Source organism: Malaclemys terrapin, chromosome 10 (assembly GCF_027887155.1).
Source record: "Malaclemys terrapin pileata isolate rMalTer1 chromosome 10, rMalTer1.hap1, whole genome shotgun sequence".
NCBI lineage: Eukaryota > Metazoa > Chordata > Testudines > Emydidae > Malaclemys > Malaclemys terrapin.
The window spans coordinates 47,150,419-47,163,977 of record NC_071514.1 but is presented as its reverse complement, the minus strand read 5'-3'; the positions used below and the strand labels follow the sequence as shown (position 1 = coordinate 47,163,977).

The window sequence follows — 13,559 nt, the reverse complement described above, 5'->3', positions numbered from 1 at the left end:
CTCAGTATGGGGTGTGTGACCCCGTTACAGAGACCCACCAGTGAGAGGTGGAGCAGGCAGAGCAGCGGCTCGCCAGCGAATGGGGGGTGGTGACAGAATGGGGTGGGAAGAAGGGATGTGGAAGAAAAGAGGGAGAGGTCTCTGAATGTGGGCGGGGGGGGGCTCTTCCAGATGAAGGGAGAAGCATGAAACAGACCCGTCCCCAAGGGTGGGAGATGGGGATAAAGACAGAATGTCATGGAGTAGAACTGCACGGTGGTGAAGGTCCCTGGGGGATCTATGTTATTAGGTGTCTGGACAGAATCTCACCCACGGGCTTCAGCACAATGAGGTGCCATGCTCCCCTCCTTCGGCGTTTCCCCTGCTAGCACTTGGTGGGAGGGACACGGCAGCCACGCTCCCATCAGTGCAGAATCGCGTCCCCCCCCGCACTCCTAGTCCTGCTCAGCACTCCTTACCCCCCATCATGCATGTAAACTAAGCCAGTGCGGCAGGTGGGAGCAACTACAGAATCAGTGCTCCCCCAGCCCTTGGCATGGCAGGAGCCCTCCCCTACCCCTTTGATAAGGGCAAATGCAAATAGCTCCTCTCACCCAGTCCTTAGCTGAAGACACTTCACTCACTGGAGCTGCTGGGGCAGCGCAGAAGGCAGCATCTACGAAGGAGAAAGATTGAGCTGGGCGGGGCTGTTCTCAGAGGCAGTGAAAATACTCCCAGATTCCTGGTTACAGTGTCAGCAGAGTGTCCCCATGCCCTGCAAGCAGCTGAGCTGGAAGTGGCCTTTGCGAAAGGCTTGTAACTGTAAGATCTGGCTTGCTTCTCATTCTGATTCCCTATCCCTCATCAGAAGCCCAACTGCTAGCTTCTGGATGAGCGAGGGACATAGGTGCCTGCTATCTTAGCCGGGAGTCCGGCAAGCAGAACCACAGCAGTAAAACCAGCACGTCATAAAATCCTGGCTAACAATCTTCATATCTGCATGGGGAGATGGGGCAGAAACCACTGAGTGATGCTACCAATAGCCCAACCTCATTGCTGGTGGAACTGACTGCAGTGGAGTTACACCAGGGGTGAATCTGGCTGCCTGCTTTTGGATAGAGCATAGAGTTGCCACCTGGCTTGCAGTGATGTAGGAATGGCCTCAACTGGAGGAGGTGGTCCTGAGTCCTTCAAGACACTGAGGCCCTGCTTTTGGGAAACAGCTTCCTATTCTGAAGGGGCAACTCCTAGCTCTTAAGTCATCCAGCTAGCTGACGGGCAGGCCCAGTTGCGTCTGAGTGCTATGGATTGCAATCCCAAAACTGGAATGCACAGGCTGGATTCTCCATTGTCCTGCACCTCAGGCCATCCTTTACATCAGTAGGTGCAAAAGGCTAGGGAATCAGAAAGGGAGCTATTGCCACCCACTTTGCACTGGTGGGAATGAGGGACCCACGGCATGGGGCGATGGGGAATCAAGGGAATGGGACCGAGGCTGAACCCTGAAAGTTAGAGCACCGTTAGCTGAATGAGGGTCAATTATGCAAAGAGGGAAAGAATTCCTGGACTCTTGAGAGACACTGATATTTTGTGGGTTTTAATGTAGCTGCCCCAAAGTGTAACATCTTCCTCCGATTTCACAGGGAGCATTTTGCAAGAGGGAAAATAGTTTGTGCCATTTTTGAGGTACAATAATTAGTAGTTAGCAAGGCAGGGCAGGGCAGGTGGTACAATGAGGACCATCTAGCATGTCAATCAGACATGGCATCATGCAGCCATTCCTCCAGCCCACCCAGCACCACCCTATCTCACTCCAGCAGGAGCCACATAGGTCAGGTCTGTGAAAGCGTCTTACCTCTCTCCCCAGTCACTCTTTCAAACAGAGCCTGGAGTTTGGCTTTACACTCGGCGAAGTCTCCAGCCTGGACACTGGCTCCCACTGCCAGAGGCTGCAGCTTCATGAGCTCCTCTAAGGACTCCTTGATGAAGGGGTGCATGTCCATCACTTCCTGGTCCGATGCATAGAGATGCATCTTCTCCACTAGCTGCTCACCAGCCCCAATCCTTTTGAGCACGGCTTCCATCTGCTTCAGCTTCCCCTCCAGGTCCTCGTTCCGCAGGCGGTGCTGCCTGTCCACCATCTCCAGCAGCTCCTGCTCCTTCTCTCGGATCAGCTTCACCATGTGTTCGACTCTCTTTCGGATCAGCTCCTGGTTTTCAGTCCTCACCTGGTCTATGTGGTCAGCTTTGCCCTTTAGGCTTTTATAGACATCTTCAAAGTGGGCCTTCTTCCTCTTCAGCTCTTCGCTCAGGCTCCCCAGCTCCTCCTGCCGCCGCTCGATTTCCGTCTGGATGTTGCAGTAGAGTTTTGAATGCTCACTATCCAGGAGCGCACAGGAACAGCAGAGAGGCTTTAAACATCCTCTGCAGTAGATACTACTGATGCAAACACAATACAGTTTAATTTGAATGTATCCTAAGAAGTCCATCTTCTCCACAAACCACTGCTTGGGCTACAGTTGGGGCTGGGGCAAGGCCTTTGGTTGTAGCCACATTCTAAGCCTCGTGATTAGAGCTGGTTGGGATTTTTTCAAATAAATTTTTTTTTTAGTCAAAAAATGCCAATTAGTCCCAAGTGAAACCGTTCGCAAACAGGATCTGTGTAAACGAATTTCATGACTCGACAAAATGTCAAGCAATGTTTCAAAAGGGTTAGTTTCAACATTTTCAAAATGAAAAATTCTGGTTTTCTGGTCCAAAACAATTAAAAAAAAAAAAAAATCAAGCTAATTGCAGTCAAAAAAGAGAGAGCTTTATAAAACGAAAAAAAGGTCAAAAATTAAACAAAATGTTTTGATTTACGCAAACAGAAACCTTTTCTGGTTTGGAAAAATCATTGAGATTTTGACTTTTTGTCCTGATTCAGGATGTGGAAAAAGTTTTGAACTCACGAAGATTTTAGTGGGATGGGAAACCATTTCCCACTCAATACTATTGTGATGTGAGGTGCAGGGGAAAAGGTGAAAAGTGGAGGAGAGGAGAAGGAGAAATAAGATCTCCAAAGTTTCCCACTAGCAGCCAGATTTATGACGGTTGATTCAAATATTTGGCCATTGGCATATCCCTAACAAAAGCATTCCCTACTGGCACATAGAGAAAAAGGGCAGAGACATAATGGGATAATAGCTGCATCCTGTGGAAATTCCCTTCCCATTCTGGGGAATTCCTTAGAGATTCTCTGGGATAGATCCTCCTCAGCTGGTGTTAATGGGAATAGTTGTGCTGAAATCAATGGAGCCATGATGATTTACACCAGCTGAGGATGATGCCTTCTGTTTTTCAGGGAGTACAGAAGAGGGACAGTCTCCAAAGAGAAGATGAATGGAGAAAATCTGCAATCCAGCATAGCCACCCAGGGGCTGGAATCTACAAGGTGATTCATTAGGAGCTGTTTGTAGAAGTTGGCAATTCACTCTTGATGAGAAATGGTATATCCCTGCCTCTCTGATTCCATTTCTCCTTCCACTCAACTGCTTGCAGGTACCAACTAAATTAACAGCCGAGGCACAGAAAGGCTAAGAGACTTGCCCAAGGTGACACACAGTCTGTGGTAAAACAGGGATTTGAAACCCACCCCCAATCTCCCAGGCCCTAGCCTAGTCCCCTAAGCACTGGACCAGCCTTCCTTGCAAGGACATACTGGTGCAGCTGCAGGAATGGTACTAATGGTGTCAGCTGCAGCATACCCAGGGCTCAGTCACTACTTTCACCATGCAGGTTATGCTGAGCGGATTTCCATGACTTGGTGGAGAAAATGCCTTAGTCCCATCTACCCTAATATCTTAGCACTGATTTCAGCTGCACTGTTGCTGGCAGTCATTGGCCCAGCTGCACCCAGTGAGTAAGGGAGACAGAATATCCAGGATGTCTATGCAACACATGCTTCTCATTTGCAGTAATCTCACTGGGCCAGATTCTGATCTCCATTACAGTGGTATAAAGCCAAGCGTAACCCATCAGTGACAATGAAGTCATTCTGCATTTATAATGGTGCAAATTGGATCCGAATCTGGCCCATTCTGAGGTTAAAACCGTGGGGTCTGGGATACAGACACCTAGAGCCTGAGGAAATCTGAGACATGCAGAGAAATGTGACGTGAGATTCTCTCTCCTCTTGCCCAGTCTTGTTTCTTTTCATCCCCGTCACTTTTCAGTTTGATGACATCCCACCCCGAAGTGTGATTTTAAAATGTTACAGGCAACCAAAGAAACAGGGCTGGGTAGATGGGAGGAATAATCAAACCATTGTCCTCTAAGAGAACCAGGGATTTAATTAGTGATTGGTTCAGGCAGCAATAGATTACTATACATGTGTGTTATATATATGATCGGCAGGTGAAGCTTCCCCTCGGTGAGGCTAGCTCCCTGTCCTGCCTCTTCTGCCTGTGGCCTCACCCACACTGCACCCCAACTCTGCCCCAGGCCTACCTCCTCCTCCCCTGCCGCAGGTGTCCCTCCTCTCCATCCCCCCTCCTCCTCGCCACTTGGGCTCCTGCCGCTGCTCACCGGTCCCTCCTTCCCCCACTTCCCGCTCAGTCCCCTTGCTGCTGCTCGCCAGTCTGTCCTCCCACCTCTCGGCCCCCCTGCTCGCCCTATGCAACCCTCTTCTCTTTCCCCCCTCCTCCCCACTCGGCCCCACAGCCACTACTCACTGATCCTGTCCCCTTTCCCACTAGGCCCCCCACCTCTGCTCGCTGGTCCCTCCTCCCTCCCCCTTCCCTTATCATCCCCCTCCCTGTGTGCATCCCTCCTCTCCTCCCCCCTCGCCCCCTCACCCCTCTCCACGTCCTCCCCCTTCTTCCCACACAACCCCCGCCCCTGCCACCCGTTTCCTATTGGAGGTCGAGTTGGGGAGGAGGAGGGACTGGTAAGCGGCGGCAGGAGGGCCCAGCAGAGCAGAGAGGAGGAACTGATGAGTGGCGGCAGGGATCACCAGAGAGGGGGGCGGAGAGCGCTGGAGAGGAGCAGCTAGGCGGAGAATGCTGTGCTTTTATGAGCCATGCAAGTTCCGGGGCAGCTGAGGAGGCGGTATCTGCTACTAAGCTTCCTGGGTTCATCAGTCTTCTCCCTGGGGAGTCCCAGGGACCTGGGAAGCTGAGTAGCAGATACCGGCTCCTCAGCTGCCCGGGAACTTGCATGGCGCATAATAAATAAGCAAACTCTTCCTGCGAAAGCCCACTCCCAGCAGGGAGAGGAAGAAGTGGAGCCACCAGAGCCCAGGCTTTCAGTGGCAGGATCAGCAGCAGCTGCACCAGGGAGGTTTTTGCCCCAGATCCCTAAATGGCCCCCTCTAGGATTGAACTCACAACCCTGGGTTTAGCAAGCCAATGCTCAAACCACTGAGCTATCCCTCCCCCTCAAGGTCCCTGCAGAAGAGCAGCCCTGAGGCACTGTTAGAGGTGCAGGGGGATGCGAATTCCAGCCTGACCCCTGTCACGATCTGCTGACACCCTGAAGCAAGAGTGGGAATGTACAGAGGCCACTTGAAAAAGAGCTGGCCTCATTTTACAGATGGGTAAACTGAGGCACAGGAAGAGGCTGTTGTGACGTTACACCCCATACTCTGCATAAAAAGATGGTTATGATATGAATACGGCATAACTAAGATATACTTTATGCAAGATGGCTCATTGGAAAGGTTATGATTTACTGAATGTGTAAAAAGGCAACAGAGGGTCCTGTGGCACCTTTGAGACTAACAGAAGTATTGGGAGCATAAGCTTTCGTGGGTAAGAACCTCACTTCTTCAGATGCAAGTAATGGAAATCTCCAGAGGCAGGTATAAATCAGTATGGAGATAACGAGGTTAGTTGAATCAGGGAGGGTGAGGTGCTCTGCTAGCAGTTGAGGTGTGAACACCAAGGGAGGAGAAACTGCTTTTGTAGTTGAATAGCCATTCACAGTCTTTGTTTAATCCTGATCTGATGGTGTCAAATTTGCAAATGAACTGGAGCTCAGCAGTTTCTCTTTGGAGTCTGGTCCTGAAGTTTTTTTGCTGTAAGATGGCTACCTTTACATCTGCTATTGTGTGGCCAGGGAGGTTGAAGTGTTCTCCTACAGGTTTTTGTATATTGCCATTCCTGATATCTGACTTGTGTCCATTTATCCTCTTGCGTAGTGTCACTGACAGTCAACCTGCAGGTTCTTACCCACGAAAGCTTATGCTCCCAATACTTCTGTTAGTCTTAAAGGTGCCACAGGACCCTCTGTTGCTTTTTACAGATTCAGACTAACACGGCTACCCCTCGGTTACTGAATGTGATTATCCAGTTTGTATGCATGTATCATTTCTCTCTCTAAAGTTAGGAATATTGACTATGTAACAATTATATCTGTGTGTGTACATGGGAGGAACACCCACCAGACAGTAGGCAATCCTCCTGAATGACCCATTTGAGGAGGACAATAGAACTCTGAAGATACTAATCTCCCACCTTCCTGAGGTGCTTCCTGGGATGCTGCATTGACACTACAAGGTCAGGTGATAACGTCACCTGATGAAAAATACCCCCTTGGACACTGCTGGTACTTTTCCACTGTAGGTGGATGGGGATCAAAGGATTCCTGCCTTAGGTAAATCCTTTTTAAGGGCTGGGGAGGGGGGTGATCTTGACTCTCCTCCATTGCCTACCCAAGAAGAAGGACTGCTGAAAGTACCTGAAGGGACAAAGGAACTAACCTTAGGGGAAAGGGAGGGGTGAGTCCAGACTGAGACAAGGGTCCAGTCTGTAAGAAGAAATAACTGGAACTCCAAGCTACAAAAACTCTGCAACTTACCTAAAATAACATTTAGAGTGAGAAATTACTTTTTGAAACTACTCTTTAAGATCTTACGCTTAGTATGTGTATTTTGTTTTATTTGCTCAGTAATATGCTTTGCTGTGTTTGCTATCCCTTATAATCACTTTTATAGTTAATAAATTTGTTTTGTCTATTATTAAATCCAGTTTGTGCAATTTCTACCTGGGGGGGGCAAGAAGTTGTGCATATTTCTCTTCACCTTGAGGGAGAGGGCGAATTTTTATGAGCTTGCGCTGTGCAGATCTTTCTATACAGCGCAAGACAATATTATTTTGGGTTTATTCCCCAAAGGGGGTGTGCACGTGAGTGCTGGGTGAATCCTCTCACACAGAGCTGGCTTCAGTCTGTGTCTGCAGCTGGGTGTGGCCTTACCTCTGTGTGTGTGTGCTGCAAGAGGCTGGCGAGCCTAATTCAACAAAACAGGGAGAGGGAATCCAGGCTGGTGGAGCAGGAGGGGCTCAGTGAAACCCCAGTACATCAGGTGGCATCCCAGAAGAGGGGTCCAACTCATCACAGCTGTGACTTGCCCAAGGTCGCATAGTGGGTCAGTGCAAGAGCTGAGAATAGAACCCAAGGGCCATATTCTTGCTACATGACTCAAGTAGGTCCTGCGGAAGTCAATGGGCGTTACCTTCATATCTTGGTATAAGAAGAAAGGGGCCTAAGTTCCCTAGACTCCCAGGCCTGGCCTTCACCACAGACCCTCCCTCCCAATACCCTTTTCCAATGTGCTCACAACTTTATGGGAATAAATCATGGCAGGTTGATGTTCTTACCTTGTAATATAGTTCTGGTCATTATGAGTGGGATTGGAACAGAAGAGGATTCTGGACTTCCTTGCTCCCTCCAGAAACTGTTTGGCAGATTCTGCCTTCAGCTCCCTCACCTTCCTGGTTTCATGGCTTTTTTTCTTCGAGAACCACTGGTGGGCCTCAAAGCATCTGATGCAAAAGAATTCCTCACACTCAGAGCACCAGAACTCGGCCAGATCGTTGCAAAGGTCACAGACCAAGTCACTGCTGCTGACAATCTTCTGGTAGGTGCTCAGCTTGGCCTGCAGATTGGCAAAGAGCAGGTTGTCCTGGTCTGGGATCCCACTGACTTGTGGGATGGGAGCCTGGCAGATGGGGCACTGGCCAACGGGCTTGTTCTCTTCCAGGCAGTCGGTGCACAAAGTGTGAAGGCAGGACAGGAGCTTGGGATTTGTGGGTTCTTTCCGGCACCCCTGGCAAAGCAGGAATTGAAATTCTTCCTCCATCACCTTTGGGAGAGAGAGAGACCCTAGGGGTCACCAATGCTGTGCTGCTCTGCTGAGAGACCCAGTGAGTGATGGGGGGGGGGGAGAGTGGGTGGGAGGAAAGATGTCTCTATGTAACAGTAATAATATTCCAAGCTAACGATGTAGTGTATTTTTTTTAAATCGCTTCTATCCATTTTAAATTTGCCACCTTTCAATTTCCCCAGGTATCCCCTTGTTTCTGTGTTTTGAGGAAGGGTAAAGGGGAACAAAGAGAACTATGAAGTGTTGTGCTGTGTGGTATATGGCCTGTATGATGGGATGGACAGGGCTAGAGGCACCCTACTGGAGGCTGCAGGATCCTGCCCCTGAATATTGCACTCATATATTTGTGCCTACATATTGCAAATTCATGGCTCTCAACATCATGCAAACTGGCTTATTACAGAACACAGTTCACAGTGACATTGCATGCAGCAGAGCTGCACACCTATCTCTCCTGGGTGTCTACGTTGTCCCCACTGCTCAAGTATAAAACCTCGCCACGGGAAGATTATTTTATCCAGTCCTGGTAGGCAGGGAAATATTATTATCCCCATTTTGCAGATGGGGAACTGAGACACAGCACGGTTGAGTGACTCGCTCAAGCCACCCAGGGGTTAAAATGCAGAGATCTCACAACTCCCCAACTCCCACAAAACCATCTCACCCCTCTTCCCCACTGTGTCTGCCAACCAGTCACCAGCTATTAAACCAGAGGCTGGACTCTGTGTGCCCTGGATAAAGTTTGGAGGAGGACTCCAATTATCCCTTAGTGGTAAGAGATGGAGGAGAGCCATCTCTCCCAGCACAAAGGAATCTCAGTTCAGGTAGGGCTGTGATGCTACCTCTCAGCATGAGCATACTGTCATGCCACGTGTGAGTCTGTCCACCTCTGTACTAAGATCTGTTGGAGAGGTGGCGTTAGCGTCAAACACCACATGACATATGTTAGTCACTTAATGCACTGCTGAAAGGCGCTCAGATACTATGGCAATGAGCACAGCATAAGAATTAATATAGAATAGACACAGCAACAAGTGCAACAACAAGGATTTTACACTGGAGTGCGGATGGGTGGGAGATGGGGTGAAGCTCCAGCCTTGGCAAAGCTGTAGTTACAAAAAATTAGTCTCTGTTCCTTGTCAGCAAGTTTGCAGAGCAAACTGCATCCCCTCCCCTGCTGGGAATATTAGCCCTAGGGATGTGGGTCGCCAGGTGAGTGGAGCATGGCCTAGGGGGTGTTGTGTGGGCTTGTTTTCAGAGGTGTGGGCTGCTTTTGAGACCCATTTCAGCTTGTGGTTGTTGAAAAATCTAGCAGCCAGTTCCTGTTGAAGTCAGTTGCAATGCAACTTTGTCAGGTCTTTGGGATATCAGCTGGGGAGGGAAGCAGACAAGTAATAGAGGAACATGCACAAGTAGGATGCCAGCTCTGAGAGCTAACTCCATGGTCCTATCCTGGGCACTAGATCCAGCCTCCTCAATATTTCTGGGATAGCCCCAAATTCACGGCCTGCCTGCCTCATGTGCAGGAAGTTAAGGGGACCCTCCAGAAATACAAGGGTGCATGAAACCACAGCATTTTGCCCTCTCGCATCATGGCACAACGGTGTCACAGGACAGAGATGTGCTGAGGCTGTGCCACAATGCTGATGTGTGCCCCCCAAAATGGGTCTCTCCCAGAAATGGTCTCCAAAAAGTGGGGAGCTGGGGTTGTCTCATGCAGGAATTCCCCCACCCCCTCTGTGTAGCTGGGAAACAAATGGCACACTATCACCCAAAGATGAGTGAAAGATAAAATACCTGCATTGAAAGCTGATGCACAGCCAGCTCCTGCCACAGCTCTGGGGACGGTCTATCTGCTGCTGTGGCCACGGGAGAGTAACAAGGAACTTCCTGCGAAGCAGAAGTGCCACAGCTAGTTTCATTTTCTCTGTGTGACCTGCAGGGAGGAGGAGCTGCAGGAAGTTTCCACTGCTGCCAAGGAAGGCGGTACAGCCTAGTGTTGGGGGAAGGGAGCAGCTGGCTGCAGGGCCTGAACAGGCCGAGTTCCCTGTTTGTAGGCTGCCTGTGCTTGTGCCTGGGTCCTGCCTGGGATGCCAACATGTCAGTGCGCAGCAGGCTCGTCCCTAATGAAGCCAGTATGGTACCGGCCACTGGGTGCAGTGAGGTCTGCAAGGCCCTGACTTGCCTGTGTCTACGGTTACCATAAGTCTGGGTTTTCCTGGACATGACCTCTTTTTTTTGATCTGCCCATCTGTGTCCGTGAGGATTTTTCAAATAAGAGGCAATGTCTGGGATTTTTCCTTGCAGAGCAGACCTTGCAGCTCAGAAAAAGCTATCTCCATGTCCCGACTGTTCCCTCCCATACATCCGCAGCTGCCAGCAACATAAATTGCTCCCTGTCAGAATTTGCTGCCTATGTGGTACTGAGCATATAACCTGCCCTAGCCTGACCTGTCAGGTAAGCGGAGCTGCCATTGCCTCTCAGCTGGGCTGCCTGTCCTGCCGTGGGGCCTCAGAGCCTGGCCAAGAGGGGTGACAGGGCCAGGCCCTGGCTCCGCACCCGGATAAGAGGCCTGCAGGGAGGCACTGACGGGCTGGCGCTGTGTCCTGGGCATGCCCTCCACCTTGAGAATGAGACTGCAGGTACCCCCTCAGTACCCCCTCCCACTACACATGCACCCCCAAATACCTCCCTCCAAGTACACACCCACCCCTCCAGTTCCCCCTCCCTCTTCCCCCTGGTATTGTCCTCTATTTTGGAACTTGAAATATGTAACTCTACCTGTGCCCATGCTTGCTGGTCAGCCCTATGTGTGGCAATGAGAATAGATCGCTGTGCCCCATCAGGGTCCCTCCATCCACCGGGGGGATGCCAGGAGTCTGTGTTTGTCAAGGGTCCTGCTGCGCTGAATCACTTGAATCTCCATCCCATGTGCTGGGGATGCTGGGAACAGACATGCCAAGTCTCACTCACTGGGTATAAGCCTCACTCATCAGCATGCTATCTCTTTCTCCACACACATTCCTAAGCTTATCTTACTCATTTTGAGTAAATAGAATATTTTTACTCAGGAGCTGCAATAAACAACAATACATCCGGGTCCTCAGGCACTGGGCCTAGTGCTTGTAAAACTGCTTTCCAAGCTTGCCTACTGTGGTAACTATGGAGACTACAGGCCCGCCTTGAGAGGAGGCTATGCAGGAGGGGTGTGTGTGTGTGAATATTTGACAGTCAAGAAAATGAGTTTGCCCAAAAAACAAGCAGGACTTTTGAAAGTTTGCGGATTCTGCAAAATACAGTTCAAAATTTAAGCCACACTGGACAAATTCATGTCGTCTGGGATCTCCAACCATCCAGGTTTTTATTCCAACCAGCAAATAATTGTTAAAATCCACTGATTTGCATTGGCTCTTAAGCAAAATAAGCAGTCATGGGATAAGAGGGAATGTTCTCTCATGGATTGGTAACTGGTTAAAAGATAAGAAACAAAGGGTAGGACTAAATGGTCAGTTTTCAGAATGGAGAGAGGTAAATAGAGGTGTCCCCCAGGGATCTGTACTGGGCCCAGTCCTATTTAACATATTCATAAACAATCTGGAAAAAGGGGTAAACATTGTGGTGGCAAAATTTGCAGATGATACAAAACTACTCAAGATAGTTAAGTCCCAGGCAGACTGTGAAGAGCTGCAAAAGGATCTCACAAAACTGGGTGACTGGGCAACAAAATGGCAGATGAAATTTAATGTTGATAAATGCAAAGTAATGCAGATTAGAAAACATAATCCTAACTATACATATACAATGATGGGGTCTAAATTAGTTGTTACCACTCTAGAAGAGATCCTGGGGTCATTGTGGATAGTTCTCTGAAATCATCTACTCAATGTGCAGCGGCAGTCAAAAAAGCGAACAGAATGTTGGGAATCGTCAAGAAAGGGATAGATAATAAGACAGAAAATATCAGATTGCCTCTGTATAAATCCATGGTATGCCCACACCTTGAATACTGCATGCAGATGTGGTCGCCCTATCTCAGAAAAGATATATTGGAATTGGAAAAGGTTCAAAAAGGGCAACAAAAATGATTAGGGGTATAGAACGGCTTCCGTATGAGGAGGGATTAATAAGACTGGGACTTTTCAGCTAGGAAAAGAGGCGACTAAGTGGGGATATGATAGAGGTCTATAAAATCATGAGTGGTATAGAGAAAGTAAATAAGGAAGTGTTATTTACTCCTTCTCATAATACAAGAACAAGGGGCCACCAAATGAAATTAGTAAGTAGCAGGTTTAAAACAAACACAAGAAAGTATTTTTTCACACAACGCACTGTCAACCTCTGGAACACCTTGCCAGAGGGTGTTGTGAAGGCCAGTACTATAATGGGGTTCAAAAGGGAGCTAGATAAATTCATGAAAGATAGGTTGTCAAGGCTGTATCCCCACTTTGAACTTTAGGGTACAAATGTAGGGGCCTGCATGAAAACTTCTAAGCTTAACTACCAGCTTAGCTCTAGTCCCGCTGCCACCATTCCCAATGGATTACCTCCCTGGGAAGCCTTGAAAAACCTTCACCAATTCCCTGGTGAATACAGATCCAAACCCCTTGGATCTTAAAACAAGGAGAAATTAACCATTCCCCTCCTTCCTCCCACCAATTCCTGGTGAATCAAGATCCAAACCCCTTGGATCTTAAAACAAGGAAAAATCAATCAGGTTCTTAAAAAGAAGGCTTTTAATTAAAGAAAAGGGTAAAAATCATCTCTGTAAAATCAGTATGGAAATTAACCTTACAGGGTAATCAAACTTAAAGAGCTCAGAGGACTCCCCTCTAGTCTTAGGTTCAAAGTACAGCAAACAAAGATAAACACTCTAGTAAAAGGTACATTTACAAGTTGAGAAAACAAAGGAAAACTAACACGCCTTGCCTGGCTATTTACTTACAAGTTTGAAATAGGAGAGACTTGTTTAGAAAGATGGGGAGAACCTGGATTGATGTCTGGTCCCTCTCAGTCCCGAGAGCGAACGCACTCCCAAACAAAGAACACAAACAAAAGCCTTCCCCCCCCACCCCCAAGATTTGAAAGTATCTTGTCCCCTTATTGGTCCTTTAGGTCAGATGCCAGCCAGGTTACCTGAGCTTCTTAACCCTTTACAGGGAAAAGGATTTTGGAGTTTCTGGCCAGGAGGGATTTTATAGTACTGTACACAGGACAGCTGTTACCCTTCCCTTTATAGTTATGACATAGGTCCATCAATGGCTATTAGCCAGGATGGGCAGAAATGGTGTCCCTAGCCTCTGTTTGCCAGAAGCTGGGATTGGGTGACAGGGCATGGATCACTTGATGATAACCTGTCATTGGCCACTGTCAGAGGACAGGATACTGGGCTTGATGGACCTTTGGTCTGACCCAGTATGGACATTCTTATGTTCTTAT

General features: G+C 48.7%; 1 protein-coding gene across 2 annotated transcripts in view; it reads right to left on the bottom strand.

Moving 5' to 3' along the window:
- Positions 1-10,967, bottom strand: part of PML (PML nuclear body scaffold) — a 35,345-nt gene extending 24,378 nt beyond the window's left edge. Inside the window, exons 1-5 of one of the 2 annotated variants that reach the window (XM_054042020.1) lie at positions 10,905-10,967; positions 9,920-10,012; positions 7,617-8,101; positions 1,835-2,418; positions 594-655 (exon numbers count right to left, since the gene is read on the bottom strand). In XM_054042020.1, the coding sequence (XP_053897995.1) occupies positions 594-655; positions 1,835-2,418; positions 7,617-8,101; positions 9,920-9,925 (1,137 nt within the window). In that variant the 5' untranslated portion in view covers positions 9,926-10,012; positions 10,905-10,967. Of the gene's footprint in view, positions 1-593; positions 656-1,834; positions 2,419-7,616; positions 8,102-9,919; positions 10,039-10,904 lie in introns of those variants that run through there. The other variant, XM_054042023.1, reaches the window with a different exon arrangement.
- Between the last annotated feature and the right edge of the window lie 2,592 nt (positions 10,968-13,559).